The sequence below is a fragment of the Falco cherrug genome, chromosome 16, assembly GCF_023634085.1.
Source record: "Falco cherrug isolate bFalChe1 chromosome 16, bFalChe1.pri, whole genome shotgun sequence".
In the NCBI taxonomy this organism is placed as follows: Eukaryota; Metazoa; Chordata; class Aves; order Falconiformes; family Falconidae; genus Falco; species Falco cherrug.
Genome location: NC_073712.1, coordinates 2,140,787 through 2,153,418, shown reverse-complemented (window position 1 = coordinate 2,153,418; position 12,632 = coordinate 2,140,787). Strand labels below are relative to the sequence as shown.

Sequence of the window (12,632 nt, the reverse complement as noted above, 5' to 3'; positions counted from 1 at the left end):
ACCAGCCCCTGCTCCCTGCAGCCACCACTGCTGCCTGACACCATTTCTTTTGCTGGTCAACCCCCTCCCTCCAACTCTACTCTCCTTTTCTAGGTTTTCCACCTTCACATGCACTGATTTACTCAAGGATCTTCTGTGGCGATGCAGGTAAAGGCTTCCATCCTCACCTGAGCTGTGGACTCACCAGCCCTGCCCCCTTCCCCCAATCCTTGGCATCAGCTAGGGAGGGCACAGAGCAAGGCTCGGTGGGTGAGCCAGTGATTGGCAGAGATGTGCCAAAATCATGAAGCAGATACTACTTCTTTGTAGCTCTTTCTGCACCTCCAGGCATAACATTTTCCACCCCTCAGCTCTCTGCAGTCCATATCATAGGATGGTCCATCATTAGCTATATTATTCCAGAACATATAGTGTGAACACTGCCCATGCAAGATCCCTCCACATGGATGAGAGAAAGATCCTTGGGGCTTGGGGGATGAGGGGAGGACCCTAATCCTCATGGAAGCAAAGAAAAACCTGACCTCCCCATGAATGCATGGGAGTCCACACAGACCTGTACTTCACACTATCCAAAGCAGTGTAACAATCACTGGTAGGAAGACTGAGACCCTTTGACTCTGCAGTTACTGGGGAACCCCTTACTTGTCTGTGCTGTGACTGTCTGGCTGGTGGTCTCCATGCAGGCAAACATGGCTGTCACCTCAATCTTGTAGCACATGCCAGGGGTCAGCCCGTGGAACCAGAAGCTGGTGATGTTGGGTCCAGCCGATCCATTCTGCAGCAGCGTGCCTGATCCCAGGGAGGAGAGGGCGAGCAAATATCCCTCGGCACCCCCCTCTGGCTCATCCCAGGACAGAAGGAGGGAGCCTGACCGGCTGTGGTCACTCACGCTGAGGTTCAGGAGAGTTCCTGCAGAGGCAACGCCAAAACCTTCAGCAGGGAGCTGTGGTGCTGCCAGTGTCCAGCCTGCAGGGCCAGGCTCCCCAGCCCACCCACCCTGGCACAGGCCACCACCATGGACACTGCCCCCCTTCAGCCAGGCGCAACCCCAAGGGCTCTGAATAACCTTTGGAAAACACAAGAAGGTTCAGAAACCCTCATGGACTGGAGTCAAAGGCATGTGGTCATGAAAGAGATGCTCCTAAGCATGGAGCATCTGTTCCATTGGAGAAAGACTAGAAGGCTTCAGGCAACCACATGCTTTGTCCAGACAGCTCTGGTTCATGGCAGAAAAGTTGCCTTGGCTGGGTATAATGCATCACTTACCACCTTGGCTGGTTTGAGCCCCCCAAAAATGTTGAAGGGCTCTGGGTCCACCTTGCAGAAGAAAGACAATGGCCAGTGAGGAAGCAGGATGGATATGGCAGTGGGGCTGTTACACTCCCTGCAATAGTCTCTGTGTGGTCTCTGACAGAGGAGAGGGTAAAGGCTGCTTTGGAGGGATCCAGGCACCGAGTTGCCACTGTCCTGCCCAGCACAGAGATGACATGGGAAGAACAGGGCACTGCATACGTGGAGGAAATGTGGGGCCAGATTTGCACAGCCCCCTGCTGTGGTGCGTCTCTGCCTTGACCGTGCAAGTTCAGCACGCTGTGGCTACAGGGCTGGTGCTCTGCCATCCAGATGGACTGTCTGGGGACAAGGAAGTGGCCTACAAGGCTTGGCCTAATTGGTGGGTCAGCGGCCAAAACTGCTATTGAATCTCTGCCCTTGGAGTTGCTCAGGAACCACCTACACAAACAGGAGCCAGACAGAGCCTGTCTGTTGGGACCAAGCTGGCAACATGACCCTTGCAGGCTCCATCTCTGCCTCCCCATGCCTCCACCAGCGGATGGCCACGCACTCCCCATCCCGTGAACCATGAGCTCTCTATTGCTTTCAGCATTTGGAAAACACCAGAACAACTCTAGTGCTAATAAGACATTTATGTAATAATTAGCACTTAAAATTTATGATGTGCAACAGGCTTACATGTGATCTAGCACGGCAAGAAAGTTTTAAACAAGCACGGCTATTGCCCCAGAGGTCTGCCCAGGGGGCTGCCTTTACACAGCAAAAGAGGAGCAGTGTGAGGTGAGCCCTGGGGAATGGGCACCTTTGGGACTGCTCAGGCGTTGTGTGTGGCCTTCCCACAAAGCTGGATAGTTTGGGGGGGGTTTTTTACATGCAAGTTGTTTCATGCAGTGCTGTTGTTTGGAGCCTGCTGCCACGCTGAGAGCTTCACTCAGCAGATGAGAGCAAAGGGAATTGGAGAAGTTAGATGGACACAAAAGGAGAGCATGTAGTCCTCCTGGGAAAGGCCTTCTCAGTGCCATCCCTGAGCAGTTCAAGTGCAGATTTATGAACAGACTGCTCAGGAACGGTTATCTGAATGTAGCTGGGTGTCCACGGATCAGGTGCCTACACCTGGACGAGCTGCCTTGGGCTCCCTTTGCCGTCCCAAGATGCAGAGACCCAGCTGCAGCAGCTTGCGGAGTACAGGGCATGGCTAATGTCCTCCTGAGGACAGCCAGCAGGATTGTGCCCTGCGTGAAGTTCAAACAGGGATGGTTTTTCACTGCAGGCTCTTTCTTATCTCATGAAGGTATGAGTTCTCCTCTCATGCTTGTCTGCTTCTCTCAGGTTTCCAACAGATTGCATCGCCTGCCTCCATCTGTCACTCAGCAATCATCTTCACCCAGCAGTACAAACGCACTAATATCTAAGTGGGACCAGAGGCATCCTCCAGCCCTGAGGCCCATGATCACAACACTGCTCAGGTCCCCATGGATAAGATTTGCTAACCACATCGCAGACAGCGACATCCAGGTACACCCCATGCCCTGCCTGGGCCCACGCTGTGTGGGCCCCGCGCTGGCTCCAAGCACACAGCAGCCCTTGCTGGCTGCAGGGTGAGCACAGAGGTGTTGCCCCAGACAGCTCAGCACAGCCAGGGGGCTGCCCCATGGAGCACAATCCTGACCAGCCAGCCACAGGGGCTCTGTGCAGGGCACCTATGGCTGTGCTGCAGCTGAGCCCACTTGATGCTCTGCAGGAAGGAGAGAGCTTGGAGACTTGTCTGTCTCTCATGCTGCCCCCCATTAGGATGGTTGCTGGCGGAGGATGGGGCTGACTCCCTCCCCTTCCTTGGCCATTATCTGCAGCCTGCACTAAGTCTAAAGCAGAACATTTACAAAGTTACTCCCAAGTTCTGGCCCAGCACATTTGCTCATCTCACCACTCCTAGGCACCAAGACCGTGCTCTGCAGCCTGGGAACCTCTTTGCGTTGACTTACCTCTACCACTGAGTGCACCCTGTCCCTCGGGCCCTGCCCGTGCTGTCTGGTTGCATCCCTCGCCCTGGGGGGTAGAAGGTGTCAAGTGAGAGAGGGGCAAGGTGAGGTGGTTGGAGCCCAGACCAACGCCTGGGAGAGGTGCCCTGTGCCAGGCCAGGGTTCAGGCTAGCCAGGCACAGGTCCCATCCTGCCATGACATCTGAGAGCTGCGATCCTCTGGGCACTGTGACCCCTTTTCCCAAGGCAGTCCAGGTACTCACTGCTCACATCACCTTCCCCTAGCTAAGGCAGGGAGACAGACTCAGCAGACATAGCTTGTGGGCTGCCTTGGCGTTCTGCACGTGTCCTGGGACTGCAGACCAACATGGGGTCATGCCCACGGGGAAAGACATCCCATCAAAACAGCCAGGGCACAAGGGAAAGATCTGGGGAGGAAGGGAGCTCTGGATAGGCCCTGGCAATCTCATTCCATCTACAGGCACCTGCCCTTCCCGTGGTCATGGGGGGGTAGGATGCAGGGATCCCAGACCTCAGTCCAGCTGCCGTCCCCCACGAGCTGCAAAGCAAGGGCTTGGCCTGAAAGCTGCAGAGCACCCAGCACCCTCCACACCACAGCAGGTGCGGAGCCACGCTCATGGGGCGCCCGTCTCCCCACAGCCTGCTCGCAAGCAGGGTGTGCGCTGCCTTAGGCTGAGGCTAGCTCCCTCCACATTAAAGGAAATACCTCTGCCCACTCTGTCCCGCAACAAGCCTCAGAGCAGCAATCATCTTTCTGCAGTTATTTTCCCCTTGGCTTTGCCGGCTGACTCACTTCTGGCTCCCCCACCGACTGCCGTGCTGCTGGAAGCGTGTGCTGGGGGGGGGGGGGGGGGGGGGCGGGGGGGGAGGGCCGGGCAGGGGAGCTGCGGACCCCCGGGAAGAGCGGCCGGGCAGTGCCTGGGGCGAGGGGCACGGCGCCGGGCCGAAGAGGGCACGGCTCGGGGGGGAGGGAGAGCCAGCTCTAATTGCAAACGCCGCTAATTTGGTGCAGCTGCAGGGCTGGAGCGCCAGCCCAGAAACATGCCGTCATTCCTCAGCGGGGCAGGACTGTGCAGAGCCACCAGCGAGCTCGGGGCCCAGCGCCTGCAGGGACAGTCGGGGAGCTGAGGCGACACGGGCTTACCTCGGCCAGCGTTCCCAGGAGCCGCGGCACCCACAGCACAAGCAGCAGCAGCGGCGGTGGTCTCATGGGGAACGAGGTGGCTGCAGATTAGAGAGATGACGAGTTGGGGGTGGGGGTAGCTTCTCAGCAGTGGCTGTCCCCAGCCTGTCCCCTCTCCCCTGGCAGCGAGGCGCTGCATCCCCGCATGCTTCCCGAGGCAGGTGACAGGCTGACATCAGCGGGGACGGCGCTGCACATCAGCGCCGCCGGCAGTCCCCGGGCTGGGAGCAGCCCCGCCGGCCTGGCCGCTCGCTGCGTGCATGTGCTATTGTTCCCGCGGGTCCGTGTCGCTCTGCGGTGGCTCCGCTGCTGTCCTGCTGCGGGCCTGGGCGGGCGGCGCGCCCGGGGGCGCGGAGGGGGGGCGCTCGCTGGGGCCGGCTCTCCGAAGGGCTGGAGCTCGGGCTGGCCATCCGGAGGAGTTCGGCAGTTGTGGGAGTTGGTGCGGAGAGGGGAGGAGACAGGGAAGGACGGATGGCGGCTCTGGGCTGGGAGTGCCCAAAGCAGCCCCCAGCCGGGGAGGAAGGGCAGACCGCAGGCGCCGGCCGCTGGGCTCGGATGCTGGAGGGAGCACTGGCACGAGTGCGGGTCCGGGGTGCTGTGCACCTTGCAGCTGCCTTTGTACCCAGCACGTTCATGCACCGTTTAGCTCTCCGTACACATGAATTTCTGCACAAGATGCTGATGAGGAATGGGAGGTTTGGTCAGGCGGGGTGAGGAGGGAGATGTCGCTCTGCGTGATGCCCATGGCACAGGGGCAGGCAGACTGGAGTTTGGGGTGTGTGTGCACGTATTGTGAGAGGTTCCTGCGCGCTGCATCCCACTGGCACAAAGATGCCTGGACCACGCTTTGCCCATTCAAAGGGCTGGCTGGGTCTGAGCTGCGCCCAGTCTGCTCGTAGGTTGTAGGAGTTGTACTTCCTGCTGCTGCCATGGGGAGCACGCTGTGCCCCCCGAGCTGTGTGCAGGGCTGTGTGTTGTGTGGTGCTGTGCTGTGTCTGTGCAATGCGTGGCGGGATGCCAGCTCTGATTCAGAGCAGAGATGCCATTGGCTTCACATCAGTGTTGGAGATCTGGGACAGGGCTGGAAGAGGTTCAGTGATACATTTATCCCAGAAGCCAGTGCAGCCTGTGTGGCCATGGAAGTCTGTCCCAGTAGCCAGCACAGCCACCAACAGGAGCTATTCAAGCTCTGCTCATTGCTGTGAGCCACCAGGCTGTCAGGGTGGGGCACATTCCTCAGCTGGCCCCAGGACAGCAGATTCCCTCCCCAAAAAACTCAAAGGTTTGTCAGGTGGGATCAATGACACACAGATCAGCCCCCAGTGCCTGGGAAAAGACGTGGGAAAGCCCCAGCACGTAACTGAGAGGAGGACACAAGGCCCCCCAGTCCAGGACCCATCTGCCACCCCAGGTCCATCCCCCAAACCTCCTGACAGCCCCCAGGCTGATGGGCCCAGCTGGGAAAGGAGACAGAGGACGTGAGTTCCCTTCCCTTTGCACGGAGGACAGTTAATTAAAGAGGCCAAGCGGGGCTGCTGCCAGGACTCCTGGTCCGTGCCTGCAGGGCCACCCGCTCCCGGCGGTCCCCGTGGGCGGGGCTAATCGCTAGGGGCGGGGCCATGCCGCTCCCGGGCGGGGCGGGGCGGTCCCCGTGGGCGGGGCTTGCCGCTAGGGGCGAAGAACGGTGACAAGTCTCCGGCGGTCCGGCCCCTGCCTGCAGCGGGCGGGGTATGAAGTTGTGCTGGCCGTGCTGCTCAGCCCGGCAGTGAGGGCTCGTTTGTCACCTTCGCCTCCTCTGTTAAGGACTTGGAAGTCCCCCCAGCAGCGAGGCACAGCTCAAGAACCAGAGGCCCTTCAAGTCACTCTGTCCCCAGACATGCCCTCCCCCTGCACGCTGGTCACAGGGATCAGGGTGGGAGCAAAAGGCAATGCTTGGCTCCAGTGCAGGCAAGCTTTTTTAATCCTTAATACTGGCAGCTCTGGGGAGGGCTGAATGCCAAAAATGCAAGCTGTACATCTGCTCAAGTGATGGAGGCCCAGGGTAAAAACTCTGGCTCTTAGGGATCCCCTGATAAGCACTGGGGACTGAGGTCCACCAGCACCTGTGGTGGCAGGAATGACCCATCAACCAGTGCCACAGACAGCTGGGGACACCCATCCCTGCTGCTGGATGTCAGCATGGCCAGGGGCTGCCCATCTCCCACAGGAGCCGAGTGAAAGGCGGGTGCTCGCAGGTACTGGAGGTGACGCTTTCCAGCCACTTAGAGGGAGGGAGGGAGTCCCCCTCCATGAGCCGAGGCAGGAGGAGGTTTGGGCCTGGCTGCTGCTGTCTCCAGTGGGCTGGGGACTAAAAGGCCCCTTTCCAGACCTGGGCGGCTGCAGCCAGCTGGGAGGAGGCTGGAGCTCCCTGCTGCAGCGAGGACTTGCCAGGTTTACCCAGGGGCCCAGGCTGGGAACTGGGAGATTATAGCTGTCTTTTCCCCAGACACGTCTGTAAAGAGGCTTTCAGTGGATGTCCCACGCAGGTCCATGGTGGGGTGCAGGCTGTCAGGCCATGCGCCCTGCCACAGCGGTGTGGGAGGTGACCCCATGTTGGCCGGGGACTATGGGGCAGTTTGCTGCTGTGAGCAGCCTGGAGGGCTAGGATGGCTGAGGCAGAGGCAGGGGAGGCTGGGAGCGGAGGGGACCCTGTGGTGCCCCCACAGTGTGGCAGGTGATGGCAGAACTGAATTGGAGGAGCCCCTGGCCGATGAAGCAGACGTTGGAGGTTAGGATGGAGGGCCTTGGTGGACTGAGGATTGTGTTCCAGGGTGATGGTGCTGGAGGGACCCTTGATTATCAAGGAAATCCCTGGCAAGAGATTTGGCATCCCCCAATGTCTAAGGCATGTGACAGGAGGCAGTGTCCCCTGCAGTGGCGCAGACAGATTTTCCCAAGCTACAGAGTCAAGGTGGGGCTCCTCTAGCTTCAAAGCACACCAAAGAGTAGCTCCAGGCCAGCAAGAGGACAAACCCACTCACTGGAGTCCTGGGAGACTCCAGCTGGGACTGTCTGCCCTGCCCAGCTGGGGAGCAAGATGACCCCTTGTGTACTTGCTACACCTGCCTGCCACCAGCCTTACGGCAAAGCTGGTCGTCTCCATGTCCAGGCACTTGGGCCCAGTGGGATGGAGTTGCAAGGGAGGTCGGTAAATGTGGTATCTCAGGAGCTTGTTGGAAAACAAATTCTGCTGCCACAGTCCCGCATGGGAGTACAACTCCACCACCAGGGAGCTTCTCCGGGCATTGGCTTGCCCAAGGACCGAAGGGTCTGCCTTCCTTCCCTGATCTCTGGGCTGGGGAATCGAGCAGGGACTCCTGGAGGATAGTGTCTCCGTCCCGCCGGAGCCTGCTGCCCCACTGTACCACTGCGCCACACCTCCCCATCCAGGAGCAGTGGTGACCCCCTGCCCAGCATGAGGATGGGCTGGGAGGATGCCTGGGGAGGATGCCATGCTGCCCATCAGGATGGGACTAACCTCTGGGCACAGACCCAGAGCTGTGTCCCAGCAGCTCTCCTAGCCTCCACATGCTGCTGGTGGCCCATCACAGGGCATGCAGAGCTGGCACCCCACTGGCCATGGGCATGCATCTATACCAGTCCCACTGATTTAAACCTGGGGACCTGGTGGTTGTGCTCCCTGAGCTCAGCGAGTTTGGGCTGTGTCTGTGGTGGAAACAGCCCAGAACACTGGTGGGAGCCAAACCCAGGCCCTGTCCCTGGTGCCGCAGGGCTCAGCAGCCTCCAAACTGGACAGAAGCAGCTGCTCATTACGTGCCGGCACCACTCTCCCCATGGCCACCCCAGTGACACCATGCCACCACGGGTAAGGACAGAGAGAGAGCCTGTCTTCAGCTGGAGATGCCAGATCTCCCCTCACATCCCCCTGACAGTGAAGCCTTCAGCTGTGCCAGACCCAAAAACAACTGCAGAAGGTTTCTCCACCCAGCAGCTGGAACCAGGCCTGGAAACTCAGGGGCTGCCAAGTCATCACATTTTCTGTGAAGTAGCAAAGGCTACCGCAAGAAGCAGGGGGATGGGGAACGCCTCGCCGACCACGAGTGCTCAAAAGCTATGCTGGCCAGCGCTGGGGTGGGACTATGGGGTCTGTGCAGCCAAGCCACCAGGTCCTGCAAGGGGGAGAGCCTTAGGCTGGGAGATTGTTCTTGCCCTGGACCCCAGTGGGATCGTGCAGTCTGGAGCAGAGAGAGGAAAGGGGACCTCTGACAGCATGTCCATAACTGGTGTCAGGTCTTGCTTATGCCGAGGGACAGCCGTCACAATGCAGTGAGAAACATCCTGTCTGGCAAAGGCTCCAGGCAGTCCTCCCGGGCAGTGCCCACCTCAGACCAGAGCAGAGCCCACCCCCCGTTTGCCTTCGTACTCCATGCATTGGCCTTTGCTCCAGGTGCCCTGGCCACAGAGATAGTGGCAACAGGGCTTGTCCCTGGCTTATCACCCAGACCTGAGGGTGGTCCTCCACACCTGGGGAAGTATGGCACCTCCCTGGGAAGCACTGCCTAGGGGCAGGATGAGCAGGGTGGGCAGCAGAGTGCGTGCCTGCGGTACCTGAGCATGCCCAGTCTCAGAGAGTCTGTGCGTGGTGACAGCCAGCGGGAGGGCAATGCTCCCAACGCTGGGCACAGGCAGTGCCCAGCAGGGTTCCTGCACATCGCTGCCAGGCGACAGGTCCCCCGAGGGACTCAGCCTGCCACCCAGAGGGGGCACAGCCATGGCCTGGCACTAGGCCGTGAACAACGCTGTCACTGCATGGAGGTGCCTGTACCCATGTCTGGATGGGCAGCACTGCTGTCCGCGTGGAAGCTCTGCCATCCGTCCCTGGGCAGGACCCCTAGCATCCAGCCTGGCACTCTGCCACAACATGTTGCCCTGGAGCCCCATGATGTGGGACACTGGGGCCACTGGGATTGGGCTGGGAGCAGTTCTGGGTCTCCTGTCCTGCCTCGGCCCAGCAGCCACATCCCTCCAATCCCTGTCTCTCCTTGTGCCCACCAGTGCTGTGAACTGCCCCAGGCCACAAGTTCTCCCTTCTGCCACTTCTGAGGTGCTGAGTGCTGCCTGGGGCTGCGAGGGAGGAACAAGGGGAACAGGCTGTTCCTGGGACAGAACCTGCAGAGGATGCGGGTGCTGCTGGGACCTCTCTCTTTGCAAGGTTCACACGCCACCGTTCTCCAACCCAAAACCCTAGAGCACTGGGATGCTCTTCCTTCAACCCCTTGCAAGTGTTTAATCATTTCCACATGGAGCCCTGCCAGCACCCCTGCCTGCCTCCTGCCCCAGGCTTTCAAACCTTGGAGCTCTTCCCATTTTGCAGAGGAGAGGGCAGGCAGGCAGTGGGGGACGCTGCCCTTTCTGCAGGGCAAAGCTGTGCCCAAGGCATACGCGGCCACACTGTGGGACAGCCAGAAGCTGCAGGAGTGACTCCCGTGCGCGGGTGACGCTCAGCGCTCCCCCCTCTCCCCTGCTTGCTGCTGGAGACCTGGCAGCAGAGCCCAGGGTGCCTGCGGGTGCGAACCAGGCGCCTGCAGACCTGGGAAGAGCAGCACTGCGGGTGACTCAGAGCACACCCAAAGCCTGTAGAGCCGGGCGGACCTGCTCTGCCCTCCCCCGGGTGGGGGTGCCGCCCCTGGCACTGAGCAGGCTCGGGAGTCCCCTTCCCCTGGCCGGGGTGAGAGGCACCAGGTGGGGAGGGCTGACAGCAGCCGGGAGAGTGCCTGCCCCACACCTACTGCAAGTAGCGCTAGGGCAGCACCTGGATGGCCCCAAAACCAGCCACCCCACCGCCACCAGCCTGCCACCCTGGGGTGCTGTGCCAGCACAGGCTGACAGCAAAGGTGCCCCTCACGGAGCCAAGAAGTAGCCACGAAGCAGCTCCCAGTGCCCAACTGCACTTCACTATGCTGGGGACCCCAGGCACAAGATCCCCCCTGCGCAGGCACAGCCGCGTAATGCCAGGCTCTGCTTCTGGCACAGCCATGCACAGAGGCTGCCCATTCCCTGCTGCCCGCCCCGGGGCCATGGGATGGGGTTTGCCCACGCTGTGCCAGAGCACAGGAGGGTTTGTGCTCCTTTCCCCCCACTGCATGCATCCTGGCTGCTTCCTGACCGCACAGCTGGGAAGAGAGAGGGGAGCAAGGAGTGGGACTGGTACCTCTCCTGGTGGGCATCCCCGGCATGGTCCGCAGCCTGTCCCCACGAGCCTGGTGCGTGCGGTGTCAACTTGGCGCACTCTCGCTTGCCGTTTACTCCCTCTTGTGCACAGCCCTGATGCTCAAGTCTGGGCTGGTCCTGCGGGAAGGCCCGCCTGGGCTTGCCCAGCATCTCAGCTGCAGGATGCCAGGGAGGAGGGATCAGCTGGACAGTCTCCTGCGACTCTGTGCTGGCACAGGTCTGCGCACAAGGGAGGGTGGAAGATGCGTGCCGTGCCACAGGCTGGGCACGGCTCACACCTCCCTGCACCTCACCTGGGTTTGCACCACGCACTGCGGGGCACCCTGTGACAGGACCCCTGGAGATGGCGAGCATCCCTTCATGCTGCTGTTGCAAAGAGAGACAGGGAGAGCCCCAGGGCTGTGCTGGAGCCTACACAAACATCCAGACCCACACTCCAGCCCTGCAGGCGTCTGTGGGCTGTGATTGCTAAAGGCTTTGCTGGGGCCATCAGACAAGCCACCATCCCAGAGTGCGAACAGCCTGGTCTCTCTCAGTCCCTTGTCGAGGGGGTCATGGAGAGGAGCTAGTGAGTTGGCTCAGGAGGTGCAGAGCATTCAAAGAGCTGCTTCAGGATGGCACTTGTCATAATCCTGGTGTGTGAGTGGCCAGCTGGTCCCTGAGAGCAAGGAGAAGAGCCTTGCCAGAGGAAAACTGCGACCATGGGAGCAGGTCCCAAGGCATCCCTTCTCCCACAGTGGCAGGAGGAGGTGCAAAAGCCAAGGCAGTGAGTGCAAGGGCTCCTGTTTCCTGCAGTCCCAGGTGCAAACAAGGCCTGGAGCTTATGTTTCTGGTCCCCTTGCAAGAGGCTGGCCGGACTAGCCTAGCTTAGCCCCACGCGGGAGCAGCGGGTTCCTGTATCTGCTCTGTGGTGCATGGCAGGGGGTCTTCTGCATCTGACTCTTTCCAGTCCCACAGGGGTCACACATGTCTCAGTGGCCACTCAGAGGGGGTTCAGCCTTCCCAGCACGTGCACCCAACCCTGCCAACAGCTCCCTGTCCCACCCCCTTGGCTGGGCAAAGCTCTGCAGAGAAAAGGGAGAAGGGAAGGTGATGCTGGCTCAGTCCAAACGAGCCTGCCTGCACAGCAGGGAGAGTAGGAAGCCCTGGACACTGCTGTCATGCTCAGCAGCTACATGAAAAACACAGCCTCCAAATCTGGAGGCAGCTCAGTTTCCAAACAACGCCACAAACAGGAAAACTCACCTCAAAATGAAACCAGCCCCATCCCTGGGGTTCAAAGTTTTCTGTATAAACCCAAACCTGCCAGACGGCTGCATTTGCACACAAAAGGTTTTGTTTTCAGGAGGAAGGTCTCTTTTTCTGAGGAGTAAACACAAGATGTGCCCACCCTCCATGCCCCTGGGCGGGCGGCCTACCTGGCAGCTCAGGGTGAAGGCAGGGCATTGTCCCATCTTGCTGCCTGGCTGCTTTCCCTCTCCCATGTACCCTGCGAGCAGACCACTGCCTGCAGTGATGGTGACATCACGGCAGTACCAAGCTGCCGACCAGCTTGCCCTGCAAGCACTGCACCCTGGCAGGCTGTGGCAGCCTCAGCTCTTCACACACGGCCCCGTAGCTGTGATGCCCGGGAGGGTCCCAGGGTATGGGGGTGGGTGTAGGATGGGGCTGTGCAAGGGAAGAGCTGGTGCTTTAGCAGAGGGATCAACTTCTGCCTGTGGCTCTCCTTGCACCAGGGTGGTCCCAGGGTGCTGTGACGTAGCACCCAGGGGTGCTCCCCTCCCAACAGCATGGCTGCAGCCTTGCCAGCACCTGCTTCTGCAGCTTCTCAGCTACTCGCTGGCATCTCCCATAGCACCCAGAGCCAAAACCAACACGAGCCTGTCTCTTTGGCTGTCAGCAGTACCTGCTAGTTTCTGTGTCCA

The 12,632-nt window shown here is 60.2% G+C and overlaps 1 protein-coding gene across 4 annotated transcripts in view; it reads right to left on the bottom strand.

The window, feature by feature from the left end:
- The window catches only part of LOC102047716 (receptor-type tyrosine-protein phosphatase V-like), a 41,006-nt gene extending 30,220 nt beyond the window's left edge, over positions 1 to 10,786 (bottom strand). For 2 of the 4 annotated variants that reach the window (XM_027816763.2, XM_027816765.2), the window contains exons 1-2: positions 4,438 to 4,900; positions 643 to 909 (exon numbers count right to left, since the gene is read on the bottom strand). In XM_027816763.2, coding sequence (XP_027672564.1) covers positions 643 to 909; positions 4,438 to 4,615 — 445 coding nt within the window. In that variant the 5' untranslated portion in view covers positions 4,616 to 4,900. Of the gene's footprint in view, positions 1 to 642; positions 910 to 1,266; positions 2,418 to 3,275; positions 3,340 to 4,437; positions 4,901 to 10,687 lie in introns of those variants that run through there. The other 2 variants (XM_014286653.3, XM_055728251.1) reach the window with 2 other exon arrangements.
- Positions 10,787 to 12,632: the final 1,846 nt, after the last annotated feature.